This window comes from Lissotriton helveticus, chromosome 9 (genome assembly GCF_964261635.1).
Source record: "Lissotriton helveticus chromosome 9, aLisHel1.1, whole genome shotgun sequence".
Classification (NCBI taxonomy): Eukaryota; Metazoa; Chordata; class Amphibia; order Caudata; family Salamandridae; genus Lissotriton; species Lissotriton helveticus.
In genome coordinates this window covers 245915987-245930537 of record NC_136070.1, presented here as the reverse complement: position 1 = coordinate 245930537, position 14551 = coordinate 245915987, and the positions used below count along the sequence as shown (strand labels likewise).

The 14551-nt window shown below is 42.2% G+C and overlaps 1 protein-coding gene across 1 annotated transcript in view; it reads right to left on the bottom strand.

Annotated features, from left to right (window-relative positions):
- Positions 1-694: 694 nt before the first annotated feature.
- Positions 695-14551, bottom strand: part of GCH1 (GTP cyclohydrolase 1) — a 219160-nt gene continuing 205303 nt past the window's right edge. Inside the window, exon 6 of the mRNA XM_078659837.1 lies at positions 695-5755. Coding sequence (XP_078515963.1) covers positions 5629-5755 — 127 coding nt within the window. The 3' untranslated portion in view covers positions 695-5628. The remainder of the gene's footprint in view (positions 5756-14551) is intronic.

The following is a 14551-nucleotide window of genomic DNA, read 5'->3' as shown; positions in this document are numbered from 1 at the left end:
GTAGCTCTTATCCGCAACAACTCTACTCAGCAGCCCACACAAACCACCCTGACCCTGCTACTCAGTGTTATTCTGTGTTGAGTAAGAGTATGTATAAACCTCCATAGTTGACTATAGGCCACATCCTTAATTATAAAAGCCTCACCTCTTGTAAATGGCTCTTAGTTACACTTCCTTGGCCGCACCCTCTTTAGGGGTACCCACCTTTTTCATTCCACCTGAAGCACTGGAAATATTACCCAAGTGACTAATTTAATACTCTAAGGTCACACTCACACAGCATAAAATCACATTAAATCCTTGAGCAGTGGTGTATGATGAACATTGTTCATGGTGTAGCCTAATTGCTGCGTAAAAATCATCTTTCCTCGCTTTTTCATTGGCCCATAATTTCACAAACATTTGTAACATATCTTAGTAACAGCCAATATCATGATTGAATTATTATATATCAATGCACTCTGACAGACGTTTGAATTATGTGTATACAGTGAGATGTACTTTGCGTCTTATGTTACAGTAAAGAATATCACACACACACACACACTGCTTTTCCTCTAGCATTGGAAATACAACAATTGAGGTCTCAGTCAACTGTTCATCACTTATCACTGCACACAACGGTGCTCACTTTTCTTGTGGAATAACTCATGTGTAAACTTACTGAGCAAAGCATCGAAACAGACGAATAGAATCTAAATACTGTACTTTAATACTTTAAAAACATAATTGGCTCCAGCATTTAATATTCTACATTTACATAAGTTACATATAAATGAAAAATAAACTTCGTTTCAAAATCATACATTGTTTCTAAAAGTCCAAGGCCACAAGTAGGCTATATATTATATATAAAATAACAGCTATGCTCCATAGATTAAAGGCCAATTGCAAATACATAATGGAATGTGTATCGTGGCTGTGTTAAACAGTACATATGCGATTGCACAAAGTTTTACAGATTATTACTCTTGGCTGATGTGTGCATGTGGTCTATGCCATATTATCTTTTCAAGTATTCAAGTTACAAACAAAATACATAATCAGAGCGTAATCAGAAATGGTTAAATTAGAGCAATAAATAAAAATCTGGTTAGATTGTCAGTATGAGTACAGATGGTTTAATCTAAAAGGGACGGTCGCATGGAATCGGTGAGACAGTAAGAAGACATTTCTTAGACTGCTCTGTAGGTCTTGTGTGGTGTTTGATCTTTGCACTGTAAATGTAATCGAGTAGTCGTATTTATTTTCACTGGCCTAGAATAAATGTTTCATCCGGATTACGGGGTAATTTACTAAAGGGCTACAGAAAATCCATTCTTAACGGGATAAAATGCTGCCTCTGATATCAGAGGTAGAGTGAAATATTAGGGCTTCATTCAATCGCTCAGAGTTTAAAACACAATTTAGACAGGTGTGTTAGATTCTTGTATGCTTGTGCTGGATTTCCCTCACAATAAGAACACTTTAAGGTTCCTATATCAAGAGGTTTATAAATGACTATCCGTTAATCACAAAATAAATGTATTTTTACACTCTAATTTTGTATTCTAAATATGTGGGCTTAAAATCTTTGGTCTTATCTTGACTAACAAAAAAAAAAAAGAATGATCCAAAATGTGCTTTTTTTCGACTTCATGATCATCAAACTTTAGCATATACTGAATTTAAAAACATAATTAAACTGTGATGTAGAAAGTCGTAGACTTATGTGTGCTTATATTTTTAACCCAGCATCTGATGCCCTTCCACAACGTTCTCATCACTGGCAAGCTTGGACAAAAAATAATCAATTGATACAGATAATTTTTTTGTGGAATGGGACGTCCTCTGGCAGTTTTAATTTCGAAAAGTTCCATGTGCTCATGGACATTTTTATAATATTTTTGTCCTTAAAAGTATATTTTTGCTTTAACTTGCGTGATAAGTGGCCATTCCACCCTAACTTCCGCTCACTATGTAAGAAAGGCATGCAACTCTTTTCCATGAGAGCGCTAGTCTATGCAAGTTTTCTGAATAGCCACACAAGCAAAAGGTGCACTCAATGGATAAACTTGTGAACAGTTTGCCAAGTTTGTGGATATCCTGAAAATCAGACTTGGCTCCAGCTTTATGGACCAAGGTTGAACTAATATGCTTATACTTTGTGCTGGCTTTAAAATGATTCAGATAGTGGAGTGGTGTGGCTCACTGGTTAGAGGCGGCAGACCTGGAAGCAGAGGACGGCCCGGGACCAGGGTTCTATCCCCGACGCGGCAGGGTCGTGGACCAGGGTCAGCGGACTCGATAATTCTCGCCTCGGTGCCTACTCTAACCAGGGATCACAGTCGGCAACTCTGGGCATTAGCTTGCCTCATCTCCACAACGGCCCCCACATACGCCGGGGATGCCTGGTTTCACCTTGGAGATACCCAGTAGGGACCATCTCACAGGGAAAGCCAGGACGGGTTCCCCAGCGGTCTACAGTGCAGAGATACTCCTTCGGGAGTCGATTCTAGCGCTTTAGAAACCCACAATCAATCAATCAATCAATCAATCATGGCTGTTGCTGTTTACTGCACAAGCTGTAATGAAGATGCCCCTGTTCAAAAAATTTGTGTTTGCAATCACTCCCTTCAAAAGCCCTCTATGAGGTCTAGACTCAAACTTTTGGAGACCACAGGCAACTGACCTGAATGCCTGTCAAGAGGAGGCACCATCACAACAAGCAGAATTATATTTTGTTAGGCTTTGAGAGTGGGATGGTGTAGTTTGGGGTATGCTACTGTCGTTGTGCCTACGGTAGTAATATTCCATGCCCATGCCCAATCCTCATGATTCATAAGCACCTTCAAAGTATCACTTAACCCTGGGCAAGTAGGTAGTGAACAGTGGTCCATCACGTGCTCTTCAGCACTGGACTATAGTAGAAAGTGTATTATGGCAAAACAATTAAATGTTATTTTGAGAGGCACAAAATAGTTTATATCACATTCAAAAATAAACTTAACAATTCTATAAGCTGATAAACACAATGATACAAACAGAGATTTGTCATGTGTGTTGTTTAAAGCTGAAGAGCTGGATGTTATACAAACAATCCAAGCTGTATCAAATTACTATATAAAGGTAGGATAAAAGCCACTGTGGGTTCACATGTTCTCAGCAAGTTCTTGCTTGCTAATATCAATCACAAACTATGGATTAAATAATTAACACTTTCTCTGCACTTACATAACACACTAAGTTCATTTTTGACTCACATAACATGTATATTGATAACATCAGAACATCATTACAACTGGAATAATAAGGCTGTAACTTTAGGACAAACATGTTGAAAGACAGGAACATTATATGACTGTTCTAGAGTAGGCTCATGCATACTGCCTGACAAATTTATCGGAGGGAGGTACAACAGGAAATCTTCAACTGATCTTTAACTTGAAGCAAAGAGCAGTGAGCGAGTGAGTACACTTCTACAGAGAACTGTGTAGATAACATCCATAAAAAGGTGAAATCCTATGCTATGCATAAGTTAGGAGGCTGAGAAGGAGTAAACACAGGTTTCAAGCAGTGATCGGAAACCAACTTGGAAATATTTTAGGAGAAGTTGTCATGGAAAAGTGTTGCAATGCAAATGTAAAGTGTTCCTAGCCTGGAATGTTTATCGGTAGAAGTGGGTAAACCATATCTCTCTAGTTCCATGTGTAGCCACACAGCACCAAATAAAGTTTTCGCTATGCCGGGAGAGACTCAACAATGCAGCATTATATTTGAGCAGATCAGCTGTGATGGTAAGCACCACTGCGGTCCCAGGAAAACTAGATCAGCTATGCTGAAAAGTGCTGGTGTTGTCATTTCAGAATTGTAACAGGAACACTGAAAAGTGCTGGTTATTTTATTCACAATTTAAATCCTTAACTGAGAATGTTCCATTAAAAGTACTGCAACCCTGCTGAGAAGTGGTGCTAAAACCGGCATGGGCTTTCATGCTTAGTGACTCTCTTAACATTGCCCCAGTGTCTGTGTACTGCATGCACGCAGGCGCACATACACAAACACACACAAGGTCATACTTCACAAGCAAAAGTATAAGTCAAATGTAATGCACTTGTCAATACATTGTCTTTTAAATTGCAAATGATCCTAAATGATAATGCAAAAGGTCTTGACATTTAAAGTAAATTCAGTGCTAAGCAGTCTGGTTCCCCAGGAGTGATTTAACACTCATCTGAAGTGTGCACTGGTGCTGGGAGTCAAACTCCCATGCAGAGACTTTTTTTGTTCCCCTGGGACAGAGCGCTTTAGGGTTAGTTGGATTTATTTTCAGGGGTGTACCTGAACAGTTTGAAATAAACTGAATCTATTGATACATTTATGGCATGGGAACCTATCTGAAATCCTTCACTAAAGTCTTCACTGCAAGAGAGAGGAACAGGGGCTTTCATTAGACACTTAAATCACTTCGAATGCAAATGCAATTGAAGAAAGAACGTTTTCCATGACTGAAATAACCTGTTACATGGCTGCTCTAGCGTATCAACTCTTGATTTAATTTAATTCAGAATACCATAAAACAGTGATTACTTCTGAGTGTTAGAGTATATGGTCGTAAACAATTTGATGACAGTTTTTGCCACCCATCTATCCTTCATCACAAACTGATCTAATTTCATTTTACATGCTACACCTCAAGATTTTAGTGTGCTTGTGAATTCCCACTTATTGAGAATGGAAAAGAGCTCGATGGGAGTAAAACATTGAACATGAGAAGCGTTTACCAATGTCAGGCGCCATCTTGAACTCAACTATGGGCCAAAGTTGTTTACAAGGCCAGTCAAAAGTAGTTGTAACTGAAGGTTTGTTATAGCAGAGACGGCTGGGAGGAGGGTGCTTTATTGAAGCTAGCGGGACGCGCATTCATTGTATAAAGATGAAAGCCTATTGTTGAAGGAGAAAACATTTTAGGAAACGGCGTCCAATTGGTGGGTGTTGTGAATGCTATCCTGTTATCAAAAGGAAAGGAGGTCTCCTTAATACTCCAGTTTGGGACAAGGAGAAATATATACAAACAAAGGTAAAGTCCCTAAGTTTCCAAAAGTGGAGAAAAAATCATATGATACCCCTCATAACTCAAAAGCCAGTTGAATAGCAGCCATATATCCAAAAACACAAATAACAATGTGATGTGCAAAATATTAAAAATTGTACAATTTATTACATACCAAGTATAATGCAAAAATAATTTTTGCATTATACTTGGTATGTAATAAATTGTACAATTTGATATGTGGCTGCTATTCAACTGACTTTTGAGTTATGAGGGGTATCATATGATTTTTTCTCCACTTTTGGAAACTTAGGGACTTTACCTTTGTTTGTGAATGCTATCCTCACACTATCTTTTCTGTTTTTTTACTGGACAGTTTCCGGCATTTTTTGTCATGAGCATCTACAGTTGAGCCTACCCAGAATAACACAACATGTTCTTTAACACTTGAAACGGCAAACATGTACAATGCTTTCTTCTGCACACATTCTGACATTTTACACAATTTAGGATAACCACAGTTTAACCCACGCACTGAAAAGCAGATAGTGCATCTTTGACAACACAGTCTGTACGTCAGATGAATGCGATGTCTTTTATCGTCTGATGAGTGTTAAAAACTCTTCGCGGGTTTTGGGGTCTTCCCGGAAAACTCCAAGCATTGTGCTTGTAACGGTTTTGCTGTTCATTTTCTGCACCCCACGCATCACCATGCACATGTGTCTGTAAGGAAATAAGACAATACAGTCACAAACTGCCGATAAACACAGGAAGCACATTTTAATGTAAAAAGATACAATTCTAAGTCTTACTAATTCCATTTGTCAAGGTGACATCATTAGCGCGGGAATCGGAGTAGGCAGCAGTTTAGGACACGTTTCTGCATATAATTGCTGTTACAATATTGCATGAAGAACTGTGTCCTAACTCGGATTTTATTAATCGAATGACACATAAGAGCAGGGCTCTGTAACCCAGAGACCTCTGCACAATCAGTACAAAGCATCATGACTCTGACTTTTCAATAAAGAAGCAAGGATGCAGAAAAAGCAATACAGATGAAAAACTCGACTCATTTTGATTGGCTAACCACATCAACCTGCTGAGACCTGCATGGCTCGGAGACAGAAGGCAACGAGTGCTTGAAAGCAATGAAGCTATGTTGGTGTAACACGGGGGCGTCCAAGCAGAGTCCATGAAGGCAGGAGCGATGTAAGCTTTAAAAAAGCTACTTACCAGTAACAGGAGATAATATGTTATTTCCACTTCATTTTGCTTCCGAGCAGGCAGACCTACTTAAAACAGGTACAGAAACCTTTTTTTTTGGTTTGAATGGACATAACTGGAAAATATGATTCCTAATGGCCCAAAGAACTGGTACCATTGCTGCTCAAATGTGTGTAACCTAGAGACATAGTTTTAACACACAAAGATGACTAAAAAAATAGAAAGCAAAATGGAAAGAGAAAAAAAAACTGGTAAAGCTAAGTATAAGCCCACCAGTTCTGGCCCTATAGTGCACTTCTGTTAGGTGAATTTGTACATGCGACAAGGCAAAGCTCTGTTACTGACAGTGCAAAATGGCGGACGTGGGCTGACCAACTGTCTCATGCTATATGCTGTGGTGAGCAGAAGCAACAGCTGAACATACCAATGGATGATGAGGGTTGACCCAAAGTTCCTCTATGTAGGTTTACATTTTTTATTTGCGATGTTTTATTATTAGATGAGGCTGGCAAACATTAAAGCTGGTTTTAGACCAGACCTAAAGCAAGCACTGGCAAATCCATTAAGTCATAGGTCTAGAAGGCTCAGTTATTGGCTTTGCAAAAGCTTTTTGCCATTCACATGTGATTGTATGCATAAAGAAGCATGTACACACAAGGCCGGCAATGTTGCAAAGGGTTTTCATGAATGAAAAATCATTTGAAAACGGGTAACAGTGCAGATGCATGCGTTGTGCATGTGTGTGCATATTGAAGCATGCGTGCGCATACATACTAATGCCTGGTGTCCATTTTTTGTTATCGGTCTAACACGGAGGATGGCCATAGTAGAATGGTTTTATGTTTATCTGTATAGTGCACAACTCACCTGGCAGTGTATTCTGGCACTGAAGCAGGAGCTGTATGGGCCGAGCCAGGGTCAGGGCTAGGTGAAGAGCACTGTCTTCAGTTTCTTGCGGAATTCAAGAACTGAGGAGGAGGCTCTGATGTGCAGGGGTAGGTTGTTCCAGGATTTAGGAGCGAGGCAAGAGAAAGCATTACCGCCAGATCTGGTTCTGCATATGAGGGAGAGGGTCGTCTAAATTCAGCTGAACAGATGGGTTTGGTAGTTTTGTGGAAGTTTATACCATTGTTTAGGTAAGAAGGGTAAATGTAGCGTAAGAATGGTAAACAAGTAAAAGTAAAAAAAGAAGAAAAGTGCCAACCACTGTGCATAAAAAAGGAGTGAGCATCTCAACAGCACTTTGCACCTGACAGGACATCATACAAAGCAATGCCACGTAATGGGATGGGAACCGCGGGGAGCAGGGCAGGGAAAGAAAGTATGGAACAGAGGCGGAAAGAAAAATATATAACAAAATGATTGCAGGGTACGTGTTAGGGAGCATTGTTGAGAGGAGAATGAAAAACAACACAGAGAAGAAAATGTAAGGAGAAAGAAAGGCAACATGCACTATCCGGCAGTGTTGGATTTACAATAAAAAATACCCTTACAAATGCAGTGGAAGGATGCAATTCATTCAGTTAAAAAAGTCAGAGACCGAAGTATCCCTGGGTGGCACTAGCACAACAACATGGAGAAAGCTATCAAATGAGGATCAGACAACTGAGAAAGACAACAAAGCCATGAAATCATGTGCAAAGACCTGACCCTAAGCCCAACCTATGTATGTGTATTGTATTGAATATAACAGATATGGATGGAGGACATGTAAATCTGTCTGTACACGAGACCTAAACAGGAAACAACATCTCTCTTCCTGGAAAGGTAACGCTTAACCTGCCACAAAAAAAAGTTGTTTAAATTCTGAAAAAAAAAGACAGCAGGCGGGGACATCAGACATTATTTCTTCCCTCATCAAACTGGTATGAGAGAAATACTGCAAGTAGAACACATCACTTTTATAGTGAGTGTATCGTTTCAGTTATGCAAATGCTGTCCTCACACAGGTTCAATGCCACCGATTGATGTGTAACTGCATTAAGGATGCTTTTTTTGGGGTTGGGGTAAGGGTAGGGGTTGAGCTTACACATAACGACATTTTTTTCACTTATATTGGGAAAAGGAACACCTGTTCTTTTTCGACAGAAGAGTAGAATGACATGGATAAAACTGATTTTAAATCTAAGAAAATGTATAGTGCTGCCACATCCATCTAACAATAACAGGAAGAGTGAATAGCTTATAACAGCTAAGAAAGAGTACCACCGTACTGTATTTGGACGGCAACGTAAATCTTGACAGGTTTGCAAAGACGATCAACTGAAACATTTCACAACCTATTTACTGAGCTTGTTAGTTATATGTGAGGGCAGACGGGCGTACCGCCCCAGACTCCAGATGCATGCTTACCCATGCACCCTAAGGTTTGCAGAAGTCGCAGCAAGATTATTGTAAATGACACACTTTTCCAAATCCAGAGAGCCATCAGTAGATAAGATGTCTCTCTACCCGCTTCCCCTTGCCCTACCATGCCTCTCCTTCCCACCTGCAACAGCCCAATCACCAAAGGAAGGAGAGATGCAATTTCACAGGCACACATGCGATGTGAGCGGGAGACCGGTGGGCAATGTTGACAGGTCTGATGTATCAAGCAAACACAATGTGCCCTGCAGAGAACCTCAAACCAGATCAAAACCTGCTCAAAAGAGGCTAACAACAGGACTGAGTCTCACAATGATGAGAACTGCTTAGCATACATGACTCGCAGACAGTGTTGGCTGGTTCGATGTATAAAACAAACAAGAATGTGCCCAGCAGAGAACCATAGACTAGATCAAGACATGCTCAAAAGAGGCTCAAAATAGGACTAAGCCTCATAATGACGCAAACTGGTTATCAAATGATTTCTAGCAAAAGGAAAACAAAGTTGTGCAGATACATCTGAAGAACATTCAGATGCACCATAGACCTGCAGAGGATGATTGATCAATGTTTGCTTTTATCAAGTACAGCACATTGAGAGCCTGCAACAGTCGCGACTGGACATGAACAGGTCACTGTGCTCCCTGCTGCCAAACTGTGGACTCGGGCAGTGTCCAGGAGGTAGTAGGTACCTCCAGGCGCTCTCAATTAGCCTTAATGCTCTTTTTTAGGACTCAGACTGGTAATTAGAAGTGGTAGTGAAACAAGTTCACAAGGAGAACAAAAGGGGAAGAGAGAGCAAAGAAACATGCACTTCCATGAATGCAGAATTTAAAACAAATAACATTCCGTAAGTATGAAATGGAAGCGACACAAAAGATCCAGTAAGAATGCTGTGAGGGCCAAATGTTCCAGATCAGGGCAAACACAAGAATAGGGAGGAAAGCCATCAAATCAAGAGCAGAACACAGAGATAGACAGCAAAGCCATCCAATTGTGTGCAAGGGGTAAGCCAAAGCCCAGCCTATGTATATGTTATGTATTGCAAACAACAGCTCTGGCTAACACACCACTTAAGCTGGTGTACTGAGACCTCGAAAAGGGTTGGTTTGACACAACCAAATAGCTCTTTCTCACACCAATTCCGAAATGGCGAGTATATGCACAACCCGAGAATCTATGACACACCTCATACCACAAAATCAGGATATTCATATCAGATATTTTTACAAATACAGAGTCTAAATCAGAATCATTTATGTAGTCACATGGAATCCTGAAAGTGCCAGAACTATGGTTTCAGAGACAACCTGGTCATATCTGGGGTAAACCAGATCATATATATATTTTTCTTCTCTGCTAATGCTCTAATGTCTGTACTGACGACAACTCACTAGTGGTGAATATAAAGGGATTACAAACTAAAACGGCTAAACATTAAAACGCTCAAAGAGAAAGAGAGTGCATTTGAGAGAGCAAGAGAAAAATGCAAATATCAGACCATGTGCATCGCTCTATATCAGCAATAAGCCTGTTTTGAAGAGTTCCTTTAACTGCACATCTTCATCAGTTTGGAAAGTGAATTGCTTAAAAGGAGCAAACCTTAGAACGTTGTATCTTCTATTGAGGTGTAACAGAATGACTAACACTGCAGTAGTCGCAAAAGGGAGCAGAAGCAAGTTCCAGTTTTCACAGGAGCATCAGATGATCATGAGAAACCCTGGACAGTAGTTTGCCACATGTGGAATAGCTGTAGCCAGAGATGCTGTAAGGCATCGTTAAAGTGGACAATTGCCCAGGGACCCCACCTTCCATGGCGTCCCGGGTAAAGTCAGAGGGACAGTTGAAATGCCTGCCATAATAATGTTGCTTATAAAAAAGAGCTTATTCTTCTAATTTGACAGCCCAATATGCTTAACAGAAACGTAGGGCCACATTTACAATGGGTTTGCACCGGGGTAAAGTCTCGTAAAGTGAGGCAAAACAGCACCCAAGATCTTGCACGCATATTTACGTCCAGCGCAGTTATTTAGCGCTGGAAAAATGCCCTTTTCTCAATGCAAGTAGCGCTATTTATTGTCTCATCATATACTGTTATCTTTATTTCTCTGTCCATCTCTTGTATCCTTGTCCCTTCCTAGGATCACAAGTAACTGTCTAGCCTGAGTAGTGTGCACAAATAAAGAGAAGAGGGACAATGCTAAGTGCATGATTCTAGTGTTAGCTAACTCGGAGAACTGAGAAGTTCTGAGAAGGTGAATTAACTGAAAAGGTAAAAGAACAACTAAGTTGTGTCTCTGTGGTGCCTGATACCAGGCTAAGATGACCTTCAATACCATTGTTAGATCTTGCTTAGGCAGTGCTTGCACTGTCACTTCAAGACATGCTGTGTTCAGGATATGGGCTTTAAACAACGCCCATTTGCTGCCCATGTTTTCAATTGACTCCTGTGACTGTCATTTATAAATGCTTTTCGTTCTTTGGTTAATTTATTTAGTAGTCCCGCCTTAATCCCTCCTTTTCTACTCTAGTAACCTCCCATAAGGACGGCCCGTTACATATGTTCTTACCCTGTGTTTCATTTACAATTTCTGAGCACTATTTCATTGATAATTTTCCATAGATGCTGTTGCAGGTACGATAGCTACGGACGTCCCAGACCACATTTACACAATCCTAATTTGAAGCTAGAGTTGCATGCACCATGGCTATGGAGGCACAATAGCTACGTACTTCACTGACCGAATTTCCCTGACTATAATGGATTATTTCTTTAATTCTTTGTTTATCTTTTGTGTGTGCAGCTGTGGCCTTCGCATCATCACTGCGTGTGTTTGCTTGTTTTTAAGCTCACTGGAGTGGGAATAGTAATTTTTACCCCTCCGTTATCAAACATTTTCCCTACTGTTGCACTCACAGGAGTTGGAATAGTGCATTTAATTACTCCTCTAACCAACATTTACCCTAGTTTTACACTCACTGCAGTGGGAATATACATTTTTACCCCTCCGCTATCCAACACTTTCCCTGCTGTTGCACTCTTTGGAGTGGGAATAGTAATTTTTGCCCCTCTGCTATCCAACACATTCCCTACTGTTGCACTCACTGGAGTGGGAATAGTAATTTTTACCCCTCCGCTATCAAACATTTTCCCTACTGTTGCACTCACAGGAGTTGGAATAGTAAATTTAATTCCTCCACTAATCAACACTTACCCTACTTTTGCACTCATTGGAGTGGGAATAGTAATGTTTACCCCTCCGCTACGCAACACTTTCCCTACTGGTGCACTCTTTGGACTGGTAATAGTAATTTTTACCCCCTCCTCTATCTAACACTTTCCCTACTTTTGCACTCACTGCAGTGGGAATAGTAATTTTTGCACCTCCGCTATCTAGCACTTTCCCTACTGTTGCATTCAATGGAGTGGGAATAATCATTTTTACCCCTCTGCTATCCAACACTTTCCCTATTGTTGCACTCACTGGAGCAGGAATAGTAATTTTTGCCCCTCCCCTGTCCAACAATTTCCGTACTGTTGCACTCACTGGAGTGGGAATAGTAATTTTTACCGCTCCACTGTCCAGCATTTTCCCTACTGTTGCATTCACTGGAGTTGGAATAGATAAATGTAATTCCTCCACTATCCAAAACCTACCCTACTTTTGCACTCATTGGAGTGGGAATAGTAATTTTTCCCCCTCCTCTATCCAGCACTTTCCCTACTGTTGCACTCTTTGGAGTGGGAATAGTAATTTTTACCCCTCCGCTATCCAACACCTTCCCTAATGTTGCACTCATTGAAGTGGGAATAGTAATGTTTCCCCCTCCGCTATCCAACACTTTCCCTACTGTTGCACTCACTTGAGTTGCATTAGTAAATTTAATTATTCCGCTATCCAACACTTTCACTACTGTTGAACTTATTGTATTAGGAAATGCACTTTTAATTTATTTTTTTTTTTTTTTTTGAAAACCTTCATTGTGCAGAAATTGCTCACAAATACGGGCCTACAACCCATCGGGCCGGCCACCACAATTATAGAAGCACCTTGGTCAGAACAGAAGCTCCAGCAGGGTACCACAGTAATCCAAACGGGAATCAAAGGCGAAAAGCCACAGAGCAACCATCACGAGCAGGATGAAAGAAGGTTGATTTTATAATAGAAGAAGGGGTATAGCAGAATAATAGCAATCATTAAGGTCCAGAGGGCCGTGGCAGGCCGCGAGCAAGCAGTAATACAGAACACAGGAAAATTCAAAAAGAACAGTTACATTTTAGCAAAGGCAGAACGTGAGTCCCACAGTAATAAGCAATTGCAACCGCTGCCCAGCGCCCACCCACCACTACGAGAACACACAATGATACACAGAACGGAAAATAGGCTTGCAAAACAAGAGCCCTCCGCTACAACAACCCAGGGGAGAGAAAAAAAAGGAAAAAGGGGAGGGGGGAAAAAGGGAAGGACATCGGGAAAAAAAGGGGGGAAGAAAGAACGCGGCATCACAGCATGCGCCCCAAGGCTAACAAAGCACTCAAAAATAGAACGGCACAGGGAACCCATGGTAACAGGAGTAATAGATGCATAGTAAACCGTGACGGCGGGGAGACCAGAAGGCCCATGCTAGCAAAAACACCCCAGGGGGCCACATGCAGACACCGCGTCCCGAAAAAAGTGGATACATAAGAGCCATAGAACCAAAAAAGGAAAAAAGAAGGGGGGAAAAACAAAATGACAGACCCCCCCCACCCCGCACACCCCACCCTGCACCCCTGCAGAAGGCTATGGCCTACCCCCCCAGCAGCGTGCCTGTCGCCCTAACCATAAACCCGAAATATAGAAGAGTTAGAAGTAAAGAAAGAACAACAAAGACAAAAAGAAGAAGGGGAAATAGGGAAACAACGACGGGAGAGGAGCCACATAATCAAAACCATCAGCTCCCACCCCCCCGTCCGAACATACTCCGTGCCCACGGGAAGATAATAATTACAAGGCTAAGTTTCAGGAACAAGAAGGAGAATCGAACATAGTCATACAGTCACAAACGGATCTTCCGACCATACCGCAAAATAATAGTCCACCGAGGCAAGTTCATCTCAACCCTGTCCTCGTCTATCCAAAGCCGTAGGCATACAACGCACCAGGAACCAGATCATGAGGAACCAAAGGCGCATCGCAGGGAGTCCAATCATCGATCCACACAAGTCATATCGATTTCGACCCAGATGAACAGGAAGAGACGGCCACCACCGCAAGTAGTGCAGGCACAGTTCCGCCGACAATAGGAGGAAAGCCGTCCTGGCGGAGCAACCACAGGATCTGCGTTCGGCCATTCGAGGCAAAAAAGGAATGGGAGATCCAACGAGACCGGTCCGGACGGGACCCGGCCGGCGGACCCCCAGCACAGGGGAAATCACATGATGATTGAGAGCTGCGGGTATCCGTACACCCAAACAAGCGGCAGCCGCCGGGTCCACGACCTCCAGGAAAGTCCCAGCAGCACACAGCAGCGATGAAGCCGCACACACCGGGGGGGGGCCCAGCAGGCCGGCAAAATGATCCTCATCCAGTCCAACGATAGGTGCGGTCATAGAAGGACTCCAGGAGCGCAAGGCGGCGAGAATGTCGCTCACCTTTACGGTATTCAGCAAACGTGCCATGCGGCGGACCAGCGTCGCCAGTCTCGGCCAGGCTAAGAGACAGGGAGCCGGCCGCCATCTTGGAAGCCCGGCGGGGCCGTGTCAATCTCCAACCCCCGTACGGCCACAAGCGGGGTCACACAGGATACAGCCGACCACAAGCAGAGGCACCCCCAGGGCAGGAAGGCGGGCCCCCAGGATAAGGAGGGTCGCCGACTCCCCCACGCCACCGGCTCCGTTCTCCGAGTCCGGGCGGAGGGACTCAAGATGGCCGGACAGGAGAACAA